The sequence below is a fragment of the Anabas testudineus genome, chromosome 6, assembly GCF_900324465.2.
Source record: "Anabas testudineus chromosome 6, fAnaTes1.2, whole genome shotgun sequence".
Classification (NCBI taxonomy): Eukaryota; Metazoa; Chordata; class Actinopteri; order Anabantiformes; family Anabantidae; genus Anabas; species Anabas testudineus.
Window position 1 is genome coordinate 10,421,859 of NC_046615.1, and position 16,834 is coordinate 10,438,692.

The 16,834-nt window shown below is 39.7% G+C and overlaps 2 protein-coding genes across 2 annotated transcripts; both read right to left on the minus strand.

Annotated features, from left to right (window-relative positions):
- Positions 1-830: 830 nt before the first annotated feature.
- On the minus strand, positions 831-9,614 carry nudt4a (nudix (nucleoside diphosphate linked moiety X)-type motif 4a). The gene is given in 6 exon segments (XM_033326037.1): positions 831-1,406; positions 1,409-1,578; positions 3,307-3,394; positions 3,690-3,734; positions 5,883-5,993; positions 9,376-9,614. Coding segments are annotated over 6 exon segments (675 nt in total). The 5' UTR covers positions 9,475-9,614; the 3' UTR covers positions 831-1,244.
- A 1,832-nt stretch (positions 9,615-11,446) lies between these two features.
- Positions 11,447-16,150, minus strand: ube2na (ubiquitin-conjugating enzyme E2Na). Its single transcript, XM_026366289.1, has 4 exons — positions 16,041-16,150; positions 13,612-13,858; positions 12,882-13,022; positions 11,447-12,591 (listed from the first exon to the last, which is right to left on the minus strand). The coding sequence occupies exons 1-4, from the start codon at positions 16,068-16,070 to the stop codon at positions 12,545-12,547; spliced, it is 465 nt and encodes a 154-aa protein (XP_026222074.1). The 5' UTR covers positions 16,071-16,150; the 3' UTR covers positions 11,447-12,544.
- Positions 16,151-16,834: the final 684 nt, after the last annotated feature.

Genomic DNA, 16,834 nt, shown 5'->3' on the forward strand with positions numbered 1-16,834 from the left:
AACACATTTGGTTTATTTGAATGGTTTTATGTACATCATGGAGGCACAGCAGAATAATCCAGTCACACATGCACAAATAGAAAAAAAATCTATTAAACGATGTTTCCCATATTCCTAAGAACAAAGGTTACTGAGACCTACACTAATAATATTACATATTTCACACTGTGACACACTGACCATGACTTCCTGTCATGGTTTCCTGTGCATCATGGAAGGGGATTTTTCTCTATGAAACATAAATAATCTCAGTCACTGGATACTAAATACTGTACATTCAACTGTAACAACAAACAAATGTTTCCTTCAACAATCTGTTATTCAAACCTTTTAACTGTGTATAAGGCCGTCTGCTGTTTCCAGTGATTTCTGGAAGATGTACAGTCTTCATAAACAGTTCACGGCTGTGTTTCTGATGGCACACAACACAACAAAGTCTAAAATCAAGACCACCATGTCGTCTCAGACATGACCAGGAGTTAACCTTTCTAAAACACTTTAATACCAATACGTTCCTCAGAAAATATGTATTATTTTTTATAGTCTACACAGTGTATTTGTAGTATTACTGTAATACTGTATCTTTGGCACATTTGTAAGTTTTAAATATTACGCCGACAGAGGTTCAAGTACGCAAGAGCTGATATTTTTCTGACATCAAATACATGTACAAATAAAATATGTCTGAGACAGAACTCCTCAAGTCTCCATTTCAGTGTTGTGGATGGTTTACTAGTAAGCAGACATGATATTGTGTGAAGCAGGAGCAGCAGTGTTGTTCATACTTCCAGCATCAAAGTAGAAACTGTCCCCAATTTTGTCCTGAAGTGAAATACTTCAGGAACACATGTCAAGGTGAGGTGACATATTTTCTTCTTCCTAAGTGTCAGAACAGTCCACATAACAATTTACATGCAGCTCCTCATCAAATGTCTTGCAGAATGACAGCATTTGGCACTGGTCACTGTAGAGACAGCCTGTGTTCCAGTGTTCCCAGTAATGCCCTCCGTGAAACCACTCAGACACTGTGAGCAATCAAATTGGCATGTTTTAAAATCATCTTTATGTTGCATAAGCAGCACACTAAGAAAATCCATCTAAAGACGAACACTTCAGTTCAACGCTTTAACATGTTTGCTCAATTAGCTGGTGATGGCTGGTTAAAACAAAATATACATATGAGAGCTTAAGTATGTTAAGAAACATTTTGGCACTTCTGGCACCTCTCAAACGTGTTTCGACGTTTAGACGTCCTGACACTTCATAATGCAAGGCTGCATCAGTAATGTAGTGAATGTCTGTTTCAGATCATATGTCCATCCTGGTGTCCTCTCAGAGAAGCTACTTGCTGCTGGAGATGTTAGATCTGAGCCCTGTGTGGAGCAAACAACACAGTGAGGGGAGGCGAGTTGTCCGTCACTTGGGAGCTTGGAGCATTGCAACTACTTGTGTTATACACAGGACTGCAGGTGGGATTACAGGTGTTTGTGAGCCTGCGCAGGTACTCTGCATGGACAGGCTTGTGGCTCTGCAGAACCCTGATGGCTTCGTCAACCTTAAACCACTTCCTCTTCCTGCCTACGTCAAAGAAAGGACAAGGGCACATGGATTAGTATTAACGACAGGTTTGGTGCTTCATAATGACACTTTATTACAGTTCATGGTTGATGACCTGTGACCTTGTATGTCTGAGTCTGTGTGACTAATCAACCATCGTTATCGTTACCAGTGTTATAATGCATATGGCATGTTATTATTATAAGCTTATTTCTTAAGCTGCATAGTTATCTGTTCAATGTCTGGTATTTCTTAATTGAAATTGATTTAGCATCGAATTCTTCTTTAAAACCAATCAAAATATTCATATTTAGTCCTGCGGTATTCAGGTCTTTCACCTTCTCTCTCTGTCACATCCATTCATCCCTTATTCAGCTTAGCGTAGAATTTGATTTGTTTATTTGGGGAGCAAGAGAAGTCATTTTAATGAAACTGACACACAACCAAAATGAAGCAGTTACTGTACTGCAGCTCCTATTATTATACTCTTTTGCAGTGCTACTGTGTGCCTGACTGAATAAGACTGTTAAACCACAGCATTATACAACACATTCAAGAATAAACCGCAGCACATGTTGCTGCACTAAAGTCAGAGTGCAAATGGACATTCCTGACCTATTTTAGTTAGTGTTTGTGATGCTTGCATGTCAGCAAATCGTCTTAAAAAGCATCCTCCATAAAAGTGATCTGTCCCGTCCAGTAAACCGTCAGCTGGGAGTTATTTATACTTCACTCAAACACATCATCTCCTCCAATCCGAATCCAAACAGCATTTCACTAAAGGAATTCAGCATGGACTGTGATAATCAGACGACTGTGTGAGAGGGTAGAAATCACCCACTCTGTGTTGACACCCTGAGGTACGCCACCGCTGCCCTTCCAGCAGAGAGGAGGAGTAAATTAGACCAGCAGTGCCAAACCCTTTCTGCTCAGTCACAGCCCCCGCACAGGGCAACAGAGGACAAGGAAGGAGGGGGCTGTGGTGAGTGATGATAACTGGAAAACAACTGGGCACAGCAAACATTCCTCCCCCATGTGTACAGACTGAACTCTTGTTTCTGTGGCTGAAGGCAATAAACTTTTAACATTACATCTAAAAAAACATTAAAAACAAATAGGGGTTAATTTTTTTGCTGAATCTTTTTTTTTCTTTCTACCTCAAGCTCAAATCTTCAATTATTATTATTAAGTATTAACCAAAAGTTTGAAAAGTTTTTGAAAAGTTTCTATATTAATTATGTTTAAAGCTTTAAAGCTTCCTATTGATGAACAATCTTATTTAATCCACTATGACTAAATGTACATTCCCGAGGTAAATACAGTAGCTATGCGCCACTTTAAGTGTGTAAGTTTTAACGTCCTGATGTCTGAGAGAACGCAGTATTGGAACAAAATGTCAATAATGTGGAGCATGTGTGCAGGGGTAGTTAATTAATACCCACTAAACTACAAACCTGTGTTTATAGGAGGAGGACAAATCACTAGTCGCTGCAAATTTTGTTTTTCTCTCTGTGTTTTAAAAGTGTAGACACCGAGGGTGAGGTGATCAACGTGTTAATGTCCCAGCTTCTCAATGTGACGATGTGAAGTTCAAACACTCTTTCTCACTTGGATGTTTTTGTCAGTCATTTTAATTTAAGCATAATCTAGAATACAGCTGTATTTTAAGTCTGTTTCACGTATCTACATGCACTGTATGCAAAACTATGACAAAATAGTATGAATTAGTAAGATTTAAACATAGCATACCAATGTTGACAGAGTCCTCCCAGTCTTCCAGCATCTCCGTCACTATGAGAGTATAGACATACGTCCTGTGCTTTCTGTCTTGATTATGCTGCAAGATTTAGATTAAGACACTAGATGTTACTGCTATAAACCATGTCCATGCATTGCAAAGCTTTTATAAAAAGAGATGTGTAAACTGTGATTAACTGCAATGTTTCTTTCATAGACAACTTAATCCTCTGACAGACTGTGAAGGCTGCCACTTGAAGGCATGCTAGGCATTAAGGTAGAGTTACAAGGTTGGTTTATACAGGATATTACACGGTGTGATGTTATGTACAAAATATACCACAGGAGAATTTATTGCAATTATCCTTTGCATTATTGCAATTTGACAAACTTACCTCAAAAATCCCAAGTAGTCTGCCAAGCTTTCCCTTCACACCGGCCTGCACACGCATAGAGAGATTGTGTCAAAGGTCACTGAATATAAACACAGTGTTGTGTATAACCAGCGGTGAGTATTACGCACAGCCCATTAATGAATGAAAACACTCACTGTGATTCATTTTCTAATTCTATACCTACACAACAGCAAGCTGATTTTCTCTGTTCTAATGTGTATGCAACATGTTAACATTTGTGTCATTTGGCAAAGGACACCTGCAGCTTGGTGCCACGTTCATCTGAGACAGCATAGCAGAGATGACCAGGAAGACCTAAGCTTAAATTACAATGTGACATGACGCAAGGGCAACACAAGTGCACTTGCTACAAATACACTTTTAAAGGACAGGGGAAACATCAGCAACTCACATGTACTAGAGTGGTGGAGATAAAAATCCAGAGATGCAAAATTGTATTTTTTCTTTTTATGTGTTTGTATTTTGCACTAAACAATATTTAAAATCATTCTTAGGTTGAAATGGTCAAAAATTAAAGTCACAGGTAGGGAATTCCTTGCAGTGTTTGATCCCACACACAAAATAATACAATAAAATACACTATATTAAAGTGTGTAGGTGAAGTAGGCAGCTTGTGCAACATACTGATCAACTTCAGATGGCTTCAGCATTTACAGAGTTCAAGGCTTTGTTCAGCAGTTCTCACACTTGTTGTGTGGCATATTTTTGACTTGGCCTCTCATTTTAGATTTGTCAGGATCAGTTAGCAGGTCTGAAAGTGCTGTGTCAGAAACACATACAACACAGTACTTGCACAAAAAAATGAACTATATACTGTATAAAAGAAATAAACAGAAACAACATTTGGTCAAACTGCTTTAAAATGTCACTAAAAGTTTTAAAATATTACACAGAAAAAGCAAAGTGTTCTTTAGCATAAATCTTTTTGGAGCAGGTCAACCACAATTTTAATTTTTCTGTAGCTGTGAGAAGCTCCTCACTTTCCATTGTCCATAGCATTGTAGTAAAACTGTAAAGACCCTACATACTCAGAACCTCTCTATGATAATAAAGCACAAAATCTTTATCAGTATTGCGGCTATCATAAAATTATTATTGTTGTTGTTGTTGTTATTAGTAATATTTTGCAGAACCTTTGCTCAAACAAGCTCGCCACAGTTTTCAACATCTATATTCAGATACATGTCTGGTCTAGGGGGCACACTGTGTGGTAACTGGAAACCCAGACGTCACTGTCGTACTCCAAGGCTGTCAGCACACTAGTATCCAAGGCAGAAGCTCACACTGCAAACACTTTGGCCAAGTACCAGCAATCTGCCTTGTACTAAACCGCAGAACAATTAACTGGCCATTTCTGCAGCGGTGCCAAATATTTCTATCCCTCTTTTCTATCTCGATCTGGCTCGTGAAACTGTGGAAGCCTCACGTGCTGTGAACAGTGAGAACAATATCTGCCAGGAGTTGCTGCTCGTGATAATCATCGTTTTGATCTGTGCCTCAAGACACAAACAAAAATAAAGATAAAGATGAAAGTCAATAGAATACAGGCATAAATCTTTTGAATGAATGAATGAATGTGAATTATTGTAAATTAAAATGACACACAACATGTACTAGTGTATAATATCAGTGGCTTTACAAAGTTTAATTACATCATTAACCAAAGCCATTTATTCTTGTTCACAAGTTTATGGGAAACATGTAAACGTGGGATTTCACGTGAAACGACCTAGTCCACAACGTGCTGTTTGCTTATTGTTCATCTTCAACCCTCCCTTGACAAAAACAAGCTTATGACCGCACAGCTTGTGAAAGCACGGCTGTTGATCAGCTGATTCCCACAACTCACATGCTGGAAATTCCCCCAACAAGCAATGAAATCTAACTTTCACCTGCTTTGTTTTATTTGACTTCCTTTAAATCAAAGTTAAAATCACTTATCACTGTCCAGCAAGTTCCTGTGAATGTTCGGTTTGAATGTGAATGAGTATAGGCTGGAAAAACGCAGTGTATCTAAATGCACATACTGTAGTAGGCGTTGGATGCCGTAAGGTTAGGTGTTTGCAATCCCCTGTTAGACATCTAAAAACACCGCTATAAATATTTGATGCTTGGCTGTGCAAAAAGTAGCGGCGACCATAAAAAGTGACAGACGAACACAACGCAGCTCACCTCTTCGTACACCTCCCTGACGGCAGCCCCACAGGGCTCCTCCTCAGGCTCCATTCCTCCTCCTGGCACAATCCATTGATCTGGATGTCGACTGCTGCTCACCAGTAGCACCTGCCAAGGAGAACGGCCACTCAGTTTGGAGTGCCAAAAACGTGCATGCAGCAAGCCAAGTTAAGAGCCCATCACCATTAAAGGTGTCTGGTGGAGTGTGGTGCTACTCACTCAGCAGGACGTGTATCTTACAAGTCACGTGTCGTGCTACTCATTCACTGCATTTATTTAAATGGCATAGTGTGTCTAATCCAATGTTCATGTCACACCCTTTCGCCCTAAATTAAAATAAGTGATGATATGAACAAGTGTTGTTTTCTGATAGATAATCTTTCAACACTACAACCTAACTCAAGTGGACACAGTGAACTGGTCATAAATTAGTAAAGAACACGAATGATAACATCTTCACTTCCATGAAAGCTGGTCTAAATTTCCCAGACTACCGTCGTCACAAGCGACTCTGTTTATGTGTGTTCAACAGGCCACGTTAGCAGTTACATGTGATGTCATGTGATATATTCAATCAGGCGAATCTGAGTTGGCCACATCCTCACTGTGGTTCATTTCCCAAACTAATTCACTACTAGTGCAGTTTTTGGGTAATAAAGACATTAAAATTAGAGCATGGTTCACAATATGATTCAATTTCTTTAAACAATAAATAACTAGAACATTTAAAATGACATGAAATGGTTGCCTGAAAAGTGGATGGTGACTTTTTTGACATGTATCAACAGAAAAAGTAAAAACCTGTTTGGTGTGTGATCAGTGACAATGAGTGCAGAGGATGAGAACTGTAGTGAGTCTTATTTGAGTCCCTGCCCCATAAACTATCTCTGCAGCACCCTGGGAGACTGTAGAAACACTGTCTGTGTCTCACTGACACAAATGTACACAGCACACACATGCATGCGCAATTTCACACAAACACCATGTCAAACACGTAGGCTCCTGCACGTCCGCAGCTACTCGCACACTTCACGGCCAAAAGGCTTTTAAAAACCACTGGATCAGCAGTTGCCTTTCTGTATGAAAACGAGCTAAGCAGAGGAGGTTAACGTCCGCAGGCACAGACACCACACACTTCACTGAGAGTTGGCCAAAGAGCAGAAACATCACCATCAGAGGTGATGGACACCTGTATATTCTTGGACAAAATGTTTACTATAGGGACTTTAAGCAGACATGTGCTATAATGACATTTTGTGTGACTGTAATTTTTTCATGTGGAAAGGATTTTGTCTGCTGTACTACATAAAAACCCTTGTGCTAATTGTAATTGTGATTGCTCATTAATTAGAGACAATTCTTATTTAAAGTATAATCGCTGACACCACAACATGTCAGTCACCATAATAAATGAACACAGCCTCGAATAATAATGAAGTTATTACAGTACATTACTGTGAAGTCATGCTGTGCAGCATTTTTCTGGACACCTATTCCTGTCATGCTGGACGCCAGCTGACCTGTTGAGGATGTGACTGTAAACCAGCTATGCAGACTGAATGGATACTTTACCACAAAAAATGTGACGCACGCAATCAAAGCAAATGCAGCGTTCAAAAGTGAAAGACAAGATCGGCATTGCGTGTGATTTTAGATTGTTACCTCATCAGCGTCCACAGAGATTGACAACAATCAAAGTGACTTCAAGCATCTGTCAGCACGATCAGGACAGACAGACAAACCATGTTTAAAAGCTGCAAAGAGATTGATGGGAAGAAGAGAGGGTGGGGGCACGAGGAGTAGGAAAGCAAATCTGTCAGGGCACAGCAAGTGCCCGCACCTTGTTTCTATAAATTGCACTTGATAGGTCACTTGGTGTTTAGCACACAGTGTGACACTCAGTCCCCCCCACCCCCCACCCAACTCCCTTGGTCATATGTGGTCCTGAGAAGGGCTGCCGTCACTGGGTAGATATATTCTAATATTGGACACCCACCGCCCGCAGTACATTATAAATTTTAAAACGGAAGTGACATAGAGAAAAGGACGTGAAACCATAGTCTTTAAATGTCTTGAAGAATAATTGAAAATCAAAAACTGAAAGTATTTCAATCTATTATTAAATACTTTGAAGCCCCTTTGCCAATAATTACCGCTCCACATCTGGTACATCTCCTCCACACCTGGATTTAGGCAGTTTAACCCATTTTTCCTGACAGAGCCTCTCTGTCTGTGAACTGCACTTTTTTTTGTTTGTTTGTTTGTTTGTTTGTTTTATGTCCCTCTCTGAACGTGGTTGCATTCATTATTCTGTCACTTCTGCCCAGTCCTCCCTGTCCCTGCTGCTGAGAATCCCCTCCACAGCATGACGCTGCCACCACTAGGCTTCACCACAGGGCTTGTATTAGTGACATGATGAGCACGGTACATGGTCCAACCCCAGTTCCAAACAAGTTGGGACGCTGTGTAAAATCTACATGAAAACAAAACGCAATGATTTGAACATCTCATGTTTGAGTCACACTACATAGAAATCATTTCATTTCACATACAGGAACTAAACTATATCTAATCATTGTGGGTTGTCTTGTATACATTGATGGGTAAAACCGGCATTTTTTCCATTTTCCAGATTACCCTGTAGATTCTGTAGATATTTGTAGATGAGGTCACATTGGATATTGAACTATAGAAATGATCATCTATTTAGCCGAGCCAACAGTCTTGTAAGCAGACTACAGGGGATTTGACCCACGTCTACAGACTCTCTGAGTCTTCCGTAATAATAAAGGTGCTGCCTATCCTCCTTTTGCCCATAAATAAATACAACCTGAAACATGAAGGGATTTGTTGCAGCACACACAATCATACAACAGTAATAAGTAACATCAACACTGCACATGGGATGTTGTCAGAACCCCTTCAGCTACTGGGTGCAGCAGTTACACACACAACAGATGAACACAATGAAATGCTCCAGTCACATTACTGTAGTTGATGCCGGTGTGTGTCCGTGCCAGTGAGTGCAGGAGATTTGTTTAGCTTGGGTCGTGTTGCATAAGACTATAAGATGGCTCACATCAATTCTTGAGTGTGCAGGACTGTCGGTGGCAATAGCTCAGCCAGCACAGCTACTGTCTGGACACAATGAGGATGCCCTGTCTTGACGAGTTATGACTTATGTGGATTTGCTGCCGGGCGCTGGTTCAATGGGTTGCCAGCATGCAGCGATCCATGTTGTTTAATAGGTCAAATGCTTCACCTTCAGCCAAACATCTCAACTCATTCACCATCAAACACGTGCACACGCGTTCACGCACGGGACACGTTCAAGTGAAGCTCGGTGGTTTTCTCGCTCGGTGTGATGGGCTGACAGAGCAGTTCAGGAGATTAAACTGGGCCTGTGTCAAATCTACAGCCTGTTGATAAATGCTCCTATCTCGGTGGCGACCGGGTCAAACAGTTGAACCACCCGCGGTCCGGGTCTTACCTCGTCCTCCGCTTCACTGTGGAAACACAGACACGCCGCCCTCCGTTTGAAGCCTTCGCCGTCGTACGTCCTGGTCTGGTTGGGCTTAAACTTCATCATATATATATATATATAAATATATATATCACCAGTGGTCAACAAAAGAGGTTTGGAAAAAGTTTCAATGTGCAGTCAAGTAAACGCTGAAGAAAGAAAGTGTCTTCGGACGTCCGAGAGAGAGAGAGAGAGAGGGAGAGACAGAGAGAGAGAGAGAGAGAGAGAGAGAGAGAGAGAGGGAGAGACAGAGAGAGAGAGAGAGAGAGAGAGAGAGAGAGAGACAGAGAGAGAGAGAGAGAGAGAGAGAGAGAGGTGCGAGCGCAGCCTCACAATCCTCAGTCTCTTCAGATGCGCGTTAAACGCGTGGACTCGGTTCATTCATCTCTGCTCTGTGAGTCGATGTCAGACCGCCTGTGCTCGTCTATTAAAGCCTAACCTACCATGGTCCCACTAAGTCACCACTCACAGCTGCTCCCAGCTGACCTGAGAGCTGCGCAACAGGCTGCCTGTCAGCTCCCACGGTGGTGACGCTCCGTGAGTGTCCTCTTCACACAGCTGACCGCTGCAGCCAGCTGTGGTTTGAAGCTCGGGATGTTCAGTGATCACTGAGTGATGCTGCTTTCAAGTTTCAAGCCTGTACCAACAAATCAGATCATGTACTGTGAGACGACAGATAGCCTTTCTATTCTGCCTACCAATAAACATAGACCCCATCCTGCAATCTATATTTTTATCAATAGCCTACAAGAGGAGGCGTCATAACAGCGTTAACTTGTCAAATGTCCCAATTTTATCTCCACTGTAATCTCATGTGTAGAAACCAATAAACTGTTTTTACCAAGACACCCACAGAAATAAAAACAATATACCTCAAAAACTATACTTTACTGTATTATTATATGTAAAAGGACATTGTGCAGGCTGCTTAAAAAGTGTAATGGATTACTTGTAGCAGAAGAGTTTAATCTACTACTGTGTTTGAACAGGTCATGGAGGCCATCTTCTTCTGTTTTGACGTGAAATAAACTAAACATGAAATGCTTGAAACTCATTCAGTGCAGTGAAACATCCTACCAGGCCACTCGCTGGCTGCTTACAGGAGCCTGTGTGTTGTAGTTAAAGAAGCTGAATCCTGGATTGGCCGGCTGAGTTTAAACATTACAAAGCTCAGGGTCTCCCTCCAGTGGATAAGAACAGTCCTTAAACTACACAATGTGTTCAAATACAAAGGACCAGGCTGGATTGTGTATTTCTTGTTGACTGTTTGAAAATAAAGGGATAGACATTATGTGGCAAGTCAAAGGCCATACCACGGCCACAAACTAACATGTCAGAGAATTCAATGTTGGCTTGAATATACAGTACAGTAAATAATAGTATCATAAAGATTTAGCTCTAGAGTATCAACCAGGTCGCACCTCTAGAACCAGGCAGGAGGTAGGACGGGTGGTCTCTACCCCCGCACACAGATGAATGACGATGAATGTTTGATGTTTTATACATTTCACACAATAAGCAGCACACATGTTCCTAAAATTAAAATTAATTTCATTTTTCTCTGGTAAAAGTGCAGCTATGATCAAGTAACTGTACAATTTAATAAACTCTACTTGATTTGTTTCAGGTACTTTTTCCTTTTTTATTCTTCAGTTCACTATTTTTCAGATTGAAATACTTTTAGTTGGCTACAGCTACTTCACAACTACTGTTACTAGATTCTAATTTTATATGAAGCATATCTGGTCTACACAGTCACACAAACACAAGTGTTTTCACTGTCTGTGGTTGATAACAGTTTGTTGAGCTGAATTTGGGCAAAACAACAAGGGAGAAGACAAATCCATGTACTAATGATATGTTTCCTAACCTCTCTACACACTCCACAGTCCTGAGAAAAGGTGTAAAAGACAGTGAATTTCTAAAGGGAGTACTTGAACAAAAGTACTTTTGTTCCTGTTGAAATACCAACACACATTCTTGTAAAAGTATTTGTCTCAATTTTCACATGTCTCGTCAAGAACTGCATCCAGGCAGCTGTTTATTAATTAACAAATTTTATTTAGACAGCATAAAAGTATGCAGGTGAACTGTTTCATAGTACTGTGAAGGCAGGGAAACAATTCCTTCTTAGATGAACAGAAACAATGAAATGTACAAACAGTGAACTGAATACAGTCGATAGTCAAATCCTCATCCATCCTCATCCCTGACTAATGCCGTTAACAACATAAATGTAACCCTTGCTTTGTGCAATGAATGCCACTGGACGAAGAAAACCAATGAGTTATTTTATAATGAGACTGTGATACTGTACAGGAACAAAGCAGCAGAGTAATTAGTGCAGGAATAACAGGAAAGATTCACAATATAAAACAGAAGATCCATTATAAAACAAACACTATGTGCTAAAACAAAAGAAAGGTCCACAAAGTCCTTCCTACCCTCCATATTCTCCACCCCAGTACATCCAGTCTGCACTAAGAATAGTCAAGAGTTAACGTGACAGGCTCAGTTTATTTTAGTCATATTATTCTGTATTTAATAAAGCCAAATGTAACCTAAGTTAGGCATATGGCTACAATTGCTTCGGTGTCCTGTTGTACTAAACAGGACAAAGCTCTGCTCCGTCTCCAGGTGAGTGTCTACCTACAGTGGGCTAGTAGCAGTTAGCTGCTTTACATAAACAGCTACACAAGTAAGTTAAAGTTAAAAAAAATAACTGACTACTACATTGACCACATCTAGCCAGTGTCTCTTCACCTGTTCTGGACATTACAAACTCACAACCCCCCCAAAATGAGCTGTATGACGTCCTCTTCCTCTGTCAATGCACTTGTTCATGCAGCTAAATCAATGGACAAAAAAAGCCAGGTGAGTAGATCTAAAACCTCTGCTCATGCATTTGAACAGTAGTGAGTTAGGACAAAGACCAGTCATTTCATTATTAGTGTCCATTTGAATCACCACTTGTCAGCAGTTGTTTTTTTTTTTGTGTGTGAGCATTTTATGTTTGTTTATTTATTTTTAAGGCTGTGCCCTTTAAATGCAAATGAAGTAGGAAGAGGCCTTGGCAAAACATCAGAAGTTGTGTTCACACTTGACTTCCATTTGTGTGGCCACTTGTTAGGATGCTCTACACCCCACATTTGTTTCCAGCATAAAGCCTGGTCCATGACTTGGCTGCAGAGTAAAAACAAATAGCCAAAAAACATACAAACATAAACCCAATAAGATTAGTGGAGTAAATGACAAAATAATTTAATTAATTCTGAACATACACGGCATCTCACAAACAGCAACTATCTTCACCATGCATAAAACAATAACAATCACTGTTGGAACTCTGCTATAAATCATAAGTAATTTTTTTCATAATTGGGAGACAAAATACCTGCCTTAATTCAAGTGTCTAGTACCAATAAATCAGAACAAAAAAAAAAAAAAAAAAAAAAACAGAAAATGGCTCTTACCTGTTTCTATGGCTTCAGCTTCATTGGACTTCCACTTCTCTGCAACGTCATTTGCTAGGGGATCATCAGGGTTGGGTGCACTTAGTAACGCCTGGATGGACAGCAGCACTGTACGAATCTGCAGAGCTGGTGACCATTTATCTGATAACAAAAAAAATAGAAGGTGATAAAAACAAAAACAAAATGCAGCCTAACTCAAATATACAGTAGGGCCAACAGAGATTGAGACACTGAAGGTAAAGAAAAACAGCACAGAAGCACAGGAACAGTGTCTCTATTTTAAGCTGTAGGGGCAGTGATGAGACATGACATGAAGCAGTAGAGGCACAAAGCACCAGTTAGGGGTCACAAGCCAAACTTTCAAAGCCTTTGAATTTTCTCAGGCATATGAAACTGGCAAATCCCTCACTTCATTCACAGACCAAACATCACAGGACACAATATACCTAGGATTTCCTACAGTAACAAGCCTGACTCAACAGACCAAGGACTGACGAGAGGCAAAGTAACGGTTCAAGCAGCTTGGAATGAAGCAGACCCTCTGTCAGTTGTTGTTTTAAGTGTTTGTAAACAACATTGTACATTGTGTACATTGTAAACAATGTACATCACAAATAATAATAGCAGGAGTTAAATGAATATGAGACACACGGTCCTTGTGAGACAAAGGGTCATGAAAAACACAATCTTCCATGTGTTTAAGCAGTAACATTGTAGTGCACCGAGTTACCTTTCAAAATGTCTAGACATATTCTTCCCAACTTGTCTACATTGGGATGATATATTTTGGTCATGAAGCGTACTTTAGGAGCTGCCATAGGATATTCCTCTGGTAAAAAGAGTTCAAGTTTAAATGTGCCCCCCTCAAAAGGTGAGTCCTGAGGTCCAGCAATGACCACATGAAAGTAGCGGGCGTTGCCTTCATCTGGCTCCGCTATGATGCCTGGGACAGGCTCTGCAATCAAACGCTGAGTTTCCTGGTACAGAAAAAGAAACAAAAATTATTAGAGGTAAAGAAAACTATCACTATTAGACCCATTCAGACAAGGAGAAGGTAAGAAACTAATTTTTGTTCAGGGAGATACTTTATTCTAATGTCAAAGCATGTCAGGGGAGCTCAGAGATCCAGTTTTCCAAAGTAACACAACTCAGAAATGTGTCTGGCCACATTTGCATCTTACCATTATTCAGTCCCTCCCAAAAAATGATACAGTATCAGTTTCACAAAGACTAGTAACTGTCTCAACTTCTTCTTTTTAAAAGGAAATCATCTTTTATGTACTATATATAGAAAGAGTTCAACATTTCAAGACACATGTGGGTCTTCATTAGGTACTGAGGCATCAAGGGTGCTGTTACTAAAGCAGTACTTCTACTACACAAGTGAGCCAGTGAAACCAATCTGATTCTCTACTATACCTTTACATTTTAGCTCATTTCTCTCTCAATGATTTGCCCTGTCTGTAAATCTCAAGTACATAATTGCCTATATCACAATTATAAGCTGCTTTTTGCAAGGATAAAGCCATTTACTAACTAAAACCTCTAAAAACCTGTCATCATTGATGTTTGCATATAATGATTGTTTTCATTATCAACAGATCAATAAAGAAAGATACATAACGAACTATCAATAAAATAAGTAGTACGAAATAAGTGTTGCCAACAGACGCCACTCTTGTTTTTGACACTCTTTTTTTGTGAATGCAACTGGGAGTGAGATTCCTGAAATGTTTCAGATAGCCCACAGACAAAACCATGCAGTGAAAACACAGACAGGCGAGGGGCTCCCAGTCCCAGTCACACGCTCCGAGGGCTCAAGGCCTTTCCCAGCCGTTCCTAGCCCTCTAACCTTTTCCCACCAACTCTAGTCTGTTTGCTCAGTCACCCACCTGTGCTACCTTATCTTTGGTATAATTCACATTATAACAATCTTTTTTGATGAATCTAAATAGTCCTAATATTAGGTTACATGAACAGAATAAATGCACTCATGTCACTTATTGCTAAACTATGGAAACAATGAAGTTGTGTGGCTCCAGTAAGATTTGTCTTTTCCATCTAACAAAAACGTGCAACTCAACTAATTAGTTGTCAGACAGAACACTGGTCAATATTTTGGCTTTATAAATTAAATAAAAAGAGATTTTTTGCAGCTGGTCAGAAAGTAAAAGTAATTTCAACACACTGTTGCTGAAAGGAGTGTAGATTGTGTGCACATATACATCTAAGTTATTATTTGAGGAGGAATAACTGTGTAAAAGTTATATCTATCTTCTGAATATTTGTATGGTTCAGAGTAAAAAGCAGCTAACAAATGTAAATAACCAAAATATAGGCCTGTCAACTATTTATGCTTCATGGAACAGATAGCTGAATCTTCTACCTGCAGAAAGTAAGATATTGTTGTTATTACATGATAGTATACATTTTCCCTATGTTTGTGCAATGTAATGTGTTAATTATGGGTTTGGATTTGGACGGTGCACATTGTAAACGATAACTTTTCTTAAAACAGGCCAGGGACAACACTGTAACATATTATTCAAGCCTGGAGATGCAACTCCCTCAGCAGCATCACTTGCTAATGCTGCCACACAGGCAGCAGCGTTATTACTACTTTCTTGCTCACTGTTATCTAGTTATTAACGTAAAAGTGCAATAAAAACAAAAAAAGATACACAGTCAAAATATACACACATCCTATCTCAAGTTCACATGTGCTCCGCTAAATTAATAATAGAGGATACCGTTAGCTTAGCTTGTTGATTGTTTTCTGTTTATAGCATTCAAAGCTAACTAACAAACTAGCTGGAGTTAGCCTAGTTAGCCTGGTTAGCACCACAATCTGATGAGTAGCAACTTGAAAACACTATTATGTTTGCATATAAGGAAAAGCATAGAGCCCATTTATCCGCCATGTATACAAAGCAGTGCTTTGATTTTTAACCAACCGGGTCCCGGTGTAACGTTTTCTCGCTGTATCTGTGCAGAGGAACGAAACGGAAGTTACTTTAGCAAACACACGTTAGCCAGCTGGTTGCTAACGCGTTAGCACACGAAACTGACCACCAGCAGAGATTTCAGAATTTTGACTGTGTATGCGGAGACATGACAGAAAAGTGACACATGCTGCTCTTTTACGTGTTCAGTGATTACCTTAATGATCCTGCGGGGCAGTCCTGCCATCTTGTCTTAAATGCAGATTTTTGGCTGCCAGTCGTTGGTATTGACAGCAAACACACGTCTTCCGGGTCCTTGGCGTCCTGATGGTGGATGGAGACAGAGCAAAGAGATCTGATGTAAAACTATATCAGTAAACTCTACTCTTGTGAAATATAAAGTTCCTTTAGCTGTTTTACAATAATACTTACACAGTTACACTCTGTAGTTTGTTTATTTATTGATTTTTACCTTTTCCACTAAACAGATTTCCTAGAGATGAACGCTGCAGCATTTTGTACCTTGTACCTTATACATCAAAAATGGATTTGGTCAAACAACAATTTTTCACAAAGTAAGACAAATATATTTTAGAATGATATATTTAATATGCCATTTTTTTAAAGAAACATTTGCCTGCTATTTCTGAGATTTTCACATTAACACAGAAACCTTAGGCTACATTTATTATGAATATATTTACGTCAAAAGTGTTTTAAACTGATGTAGAACACGTTTTTTTTCTACTACTTTTTAATACATGCTTTTTTCCTGCAACTGGTGTCAATTTATTCTCCGTTTTTTTTATACCATTTAATTCCACTTGAAGATGATGTTTTGCCTTGCGGCACCTGGTCTGTAGGTCCAATGCCACTAACATTAGCATTTCCACTTTCATTCATTTTCCATCTGCAATGTCAGGTTTGTCTGACAATCCCAGACTTTGCATTTCATTGCTACTCTATCTGTTTCAGACAAAACATAGAAAGAATTAGACTTAACACATTGGC

Bases quoted from the DNA above. Each gene is read 5' to 3' on its own strand.
- ube2na (XM_026366289.1), bottom strand. From the start codon at position 16,070: ATGGCAGGACTGCCCCGCAGGATCATTAAG. The intron at 13,859-16,040 runs GTAATCACTGAA...TTTCTGTACCAG, and splicing joins TGCCCCGCAGGATCATTAAG to GAAACTCAGCGTTTGATTGC. The intron at 13,023-13,611 runs GTAACTCGGTGC...TTTTGTTATCAG, and splicing joins ATGTCTAGACATTTTGAAAG to ATAAATGGTCACCAGCTCTG.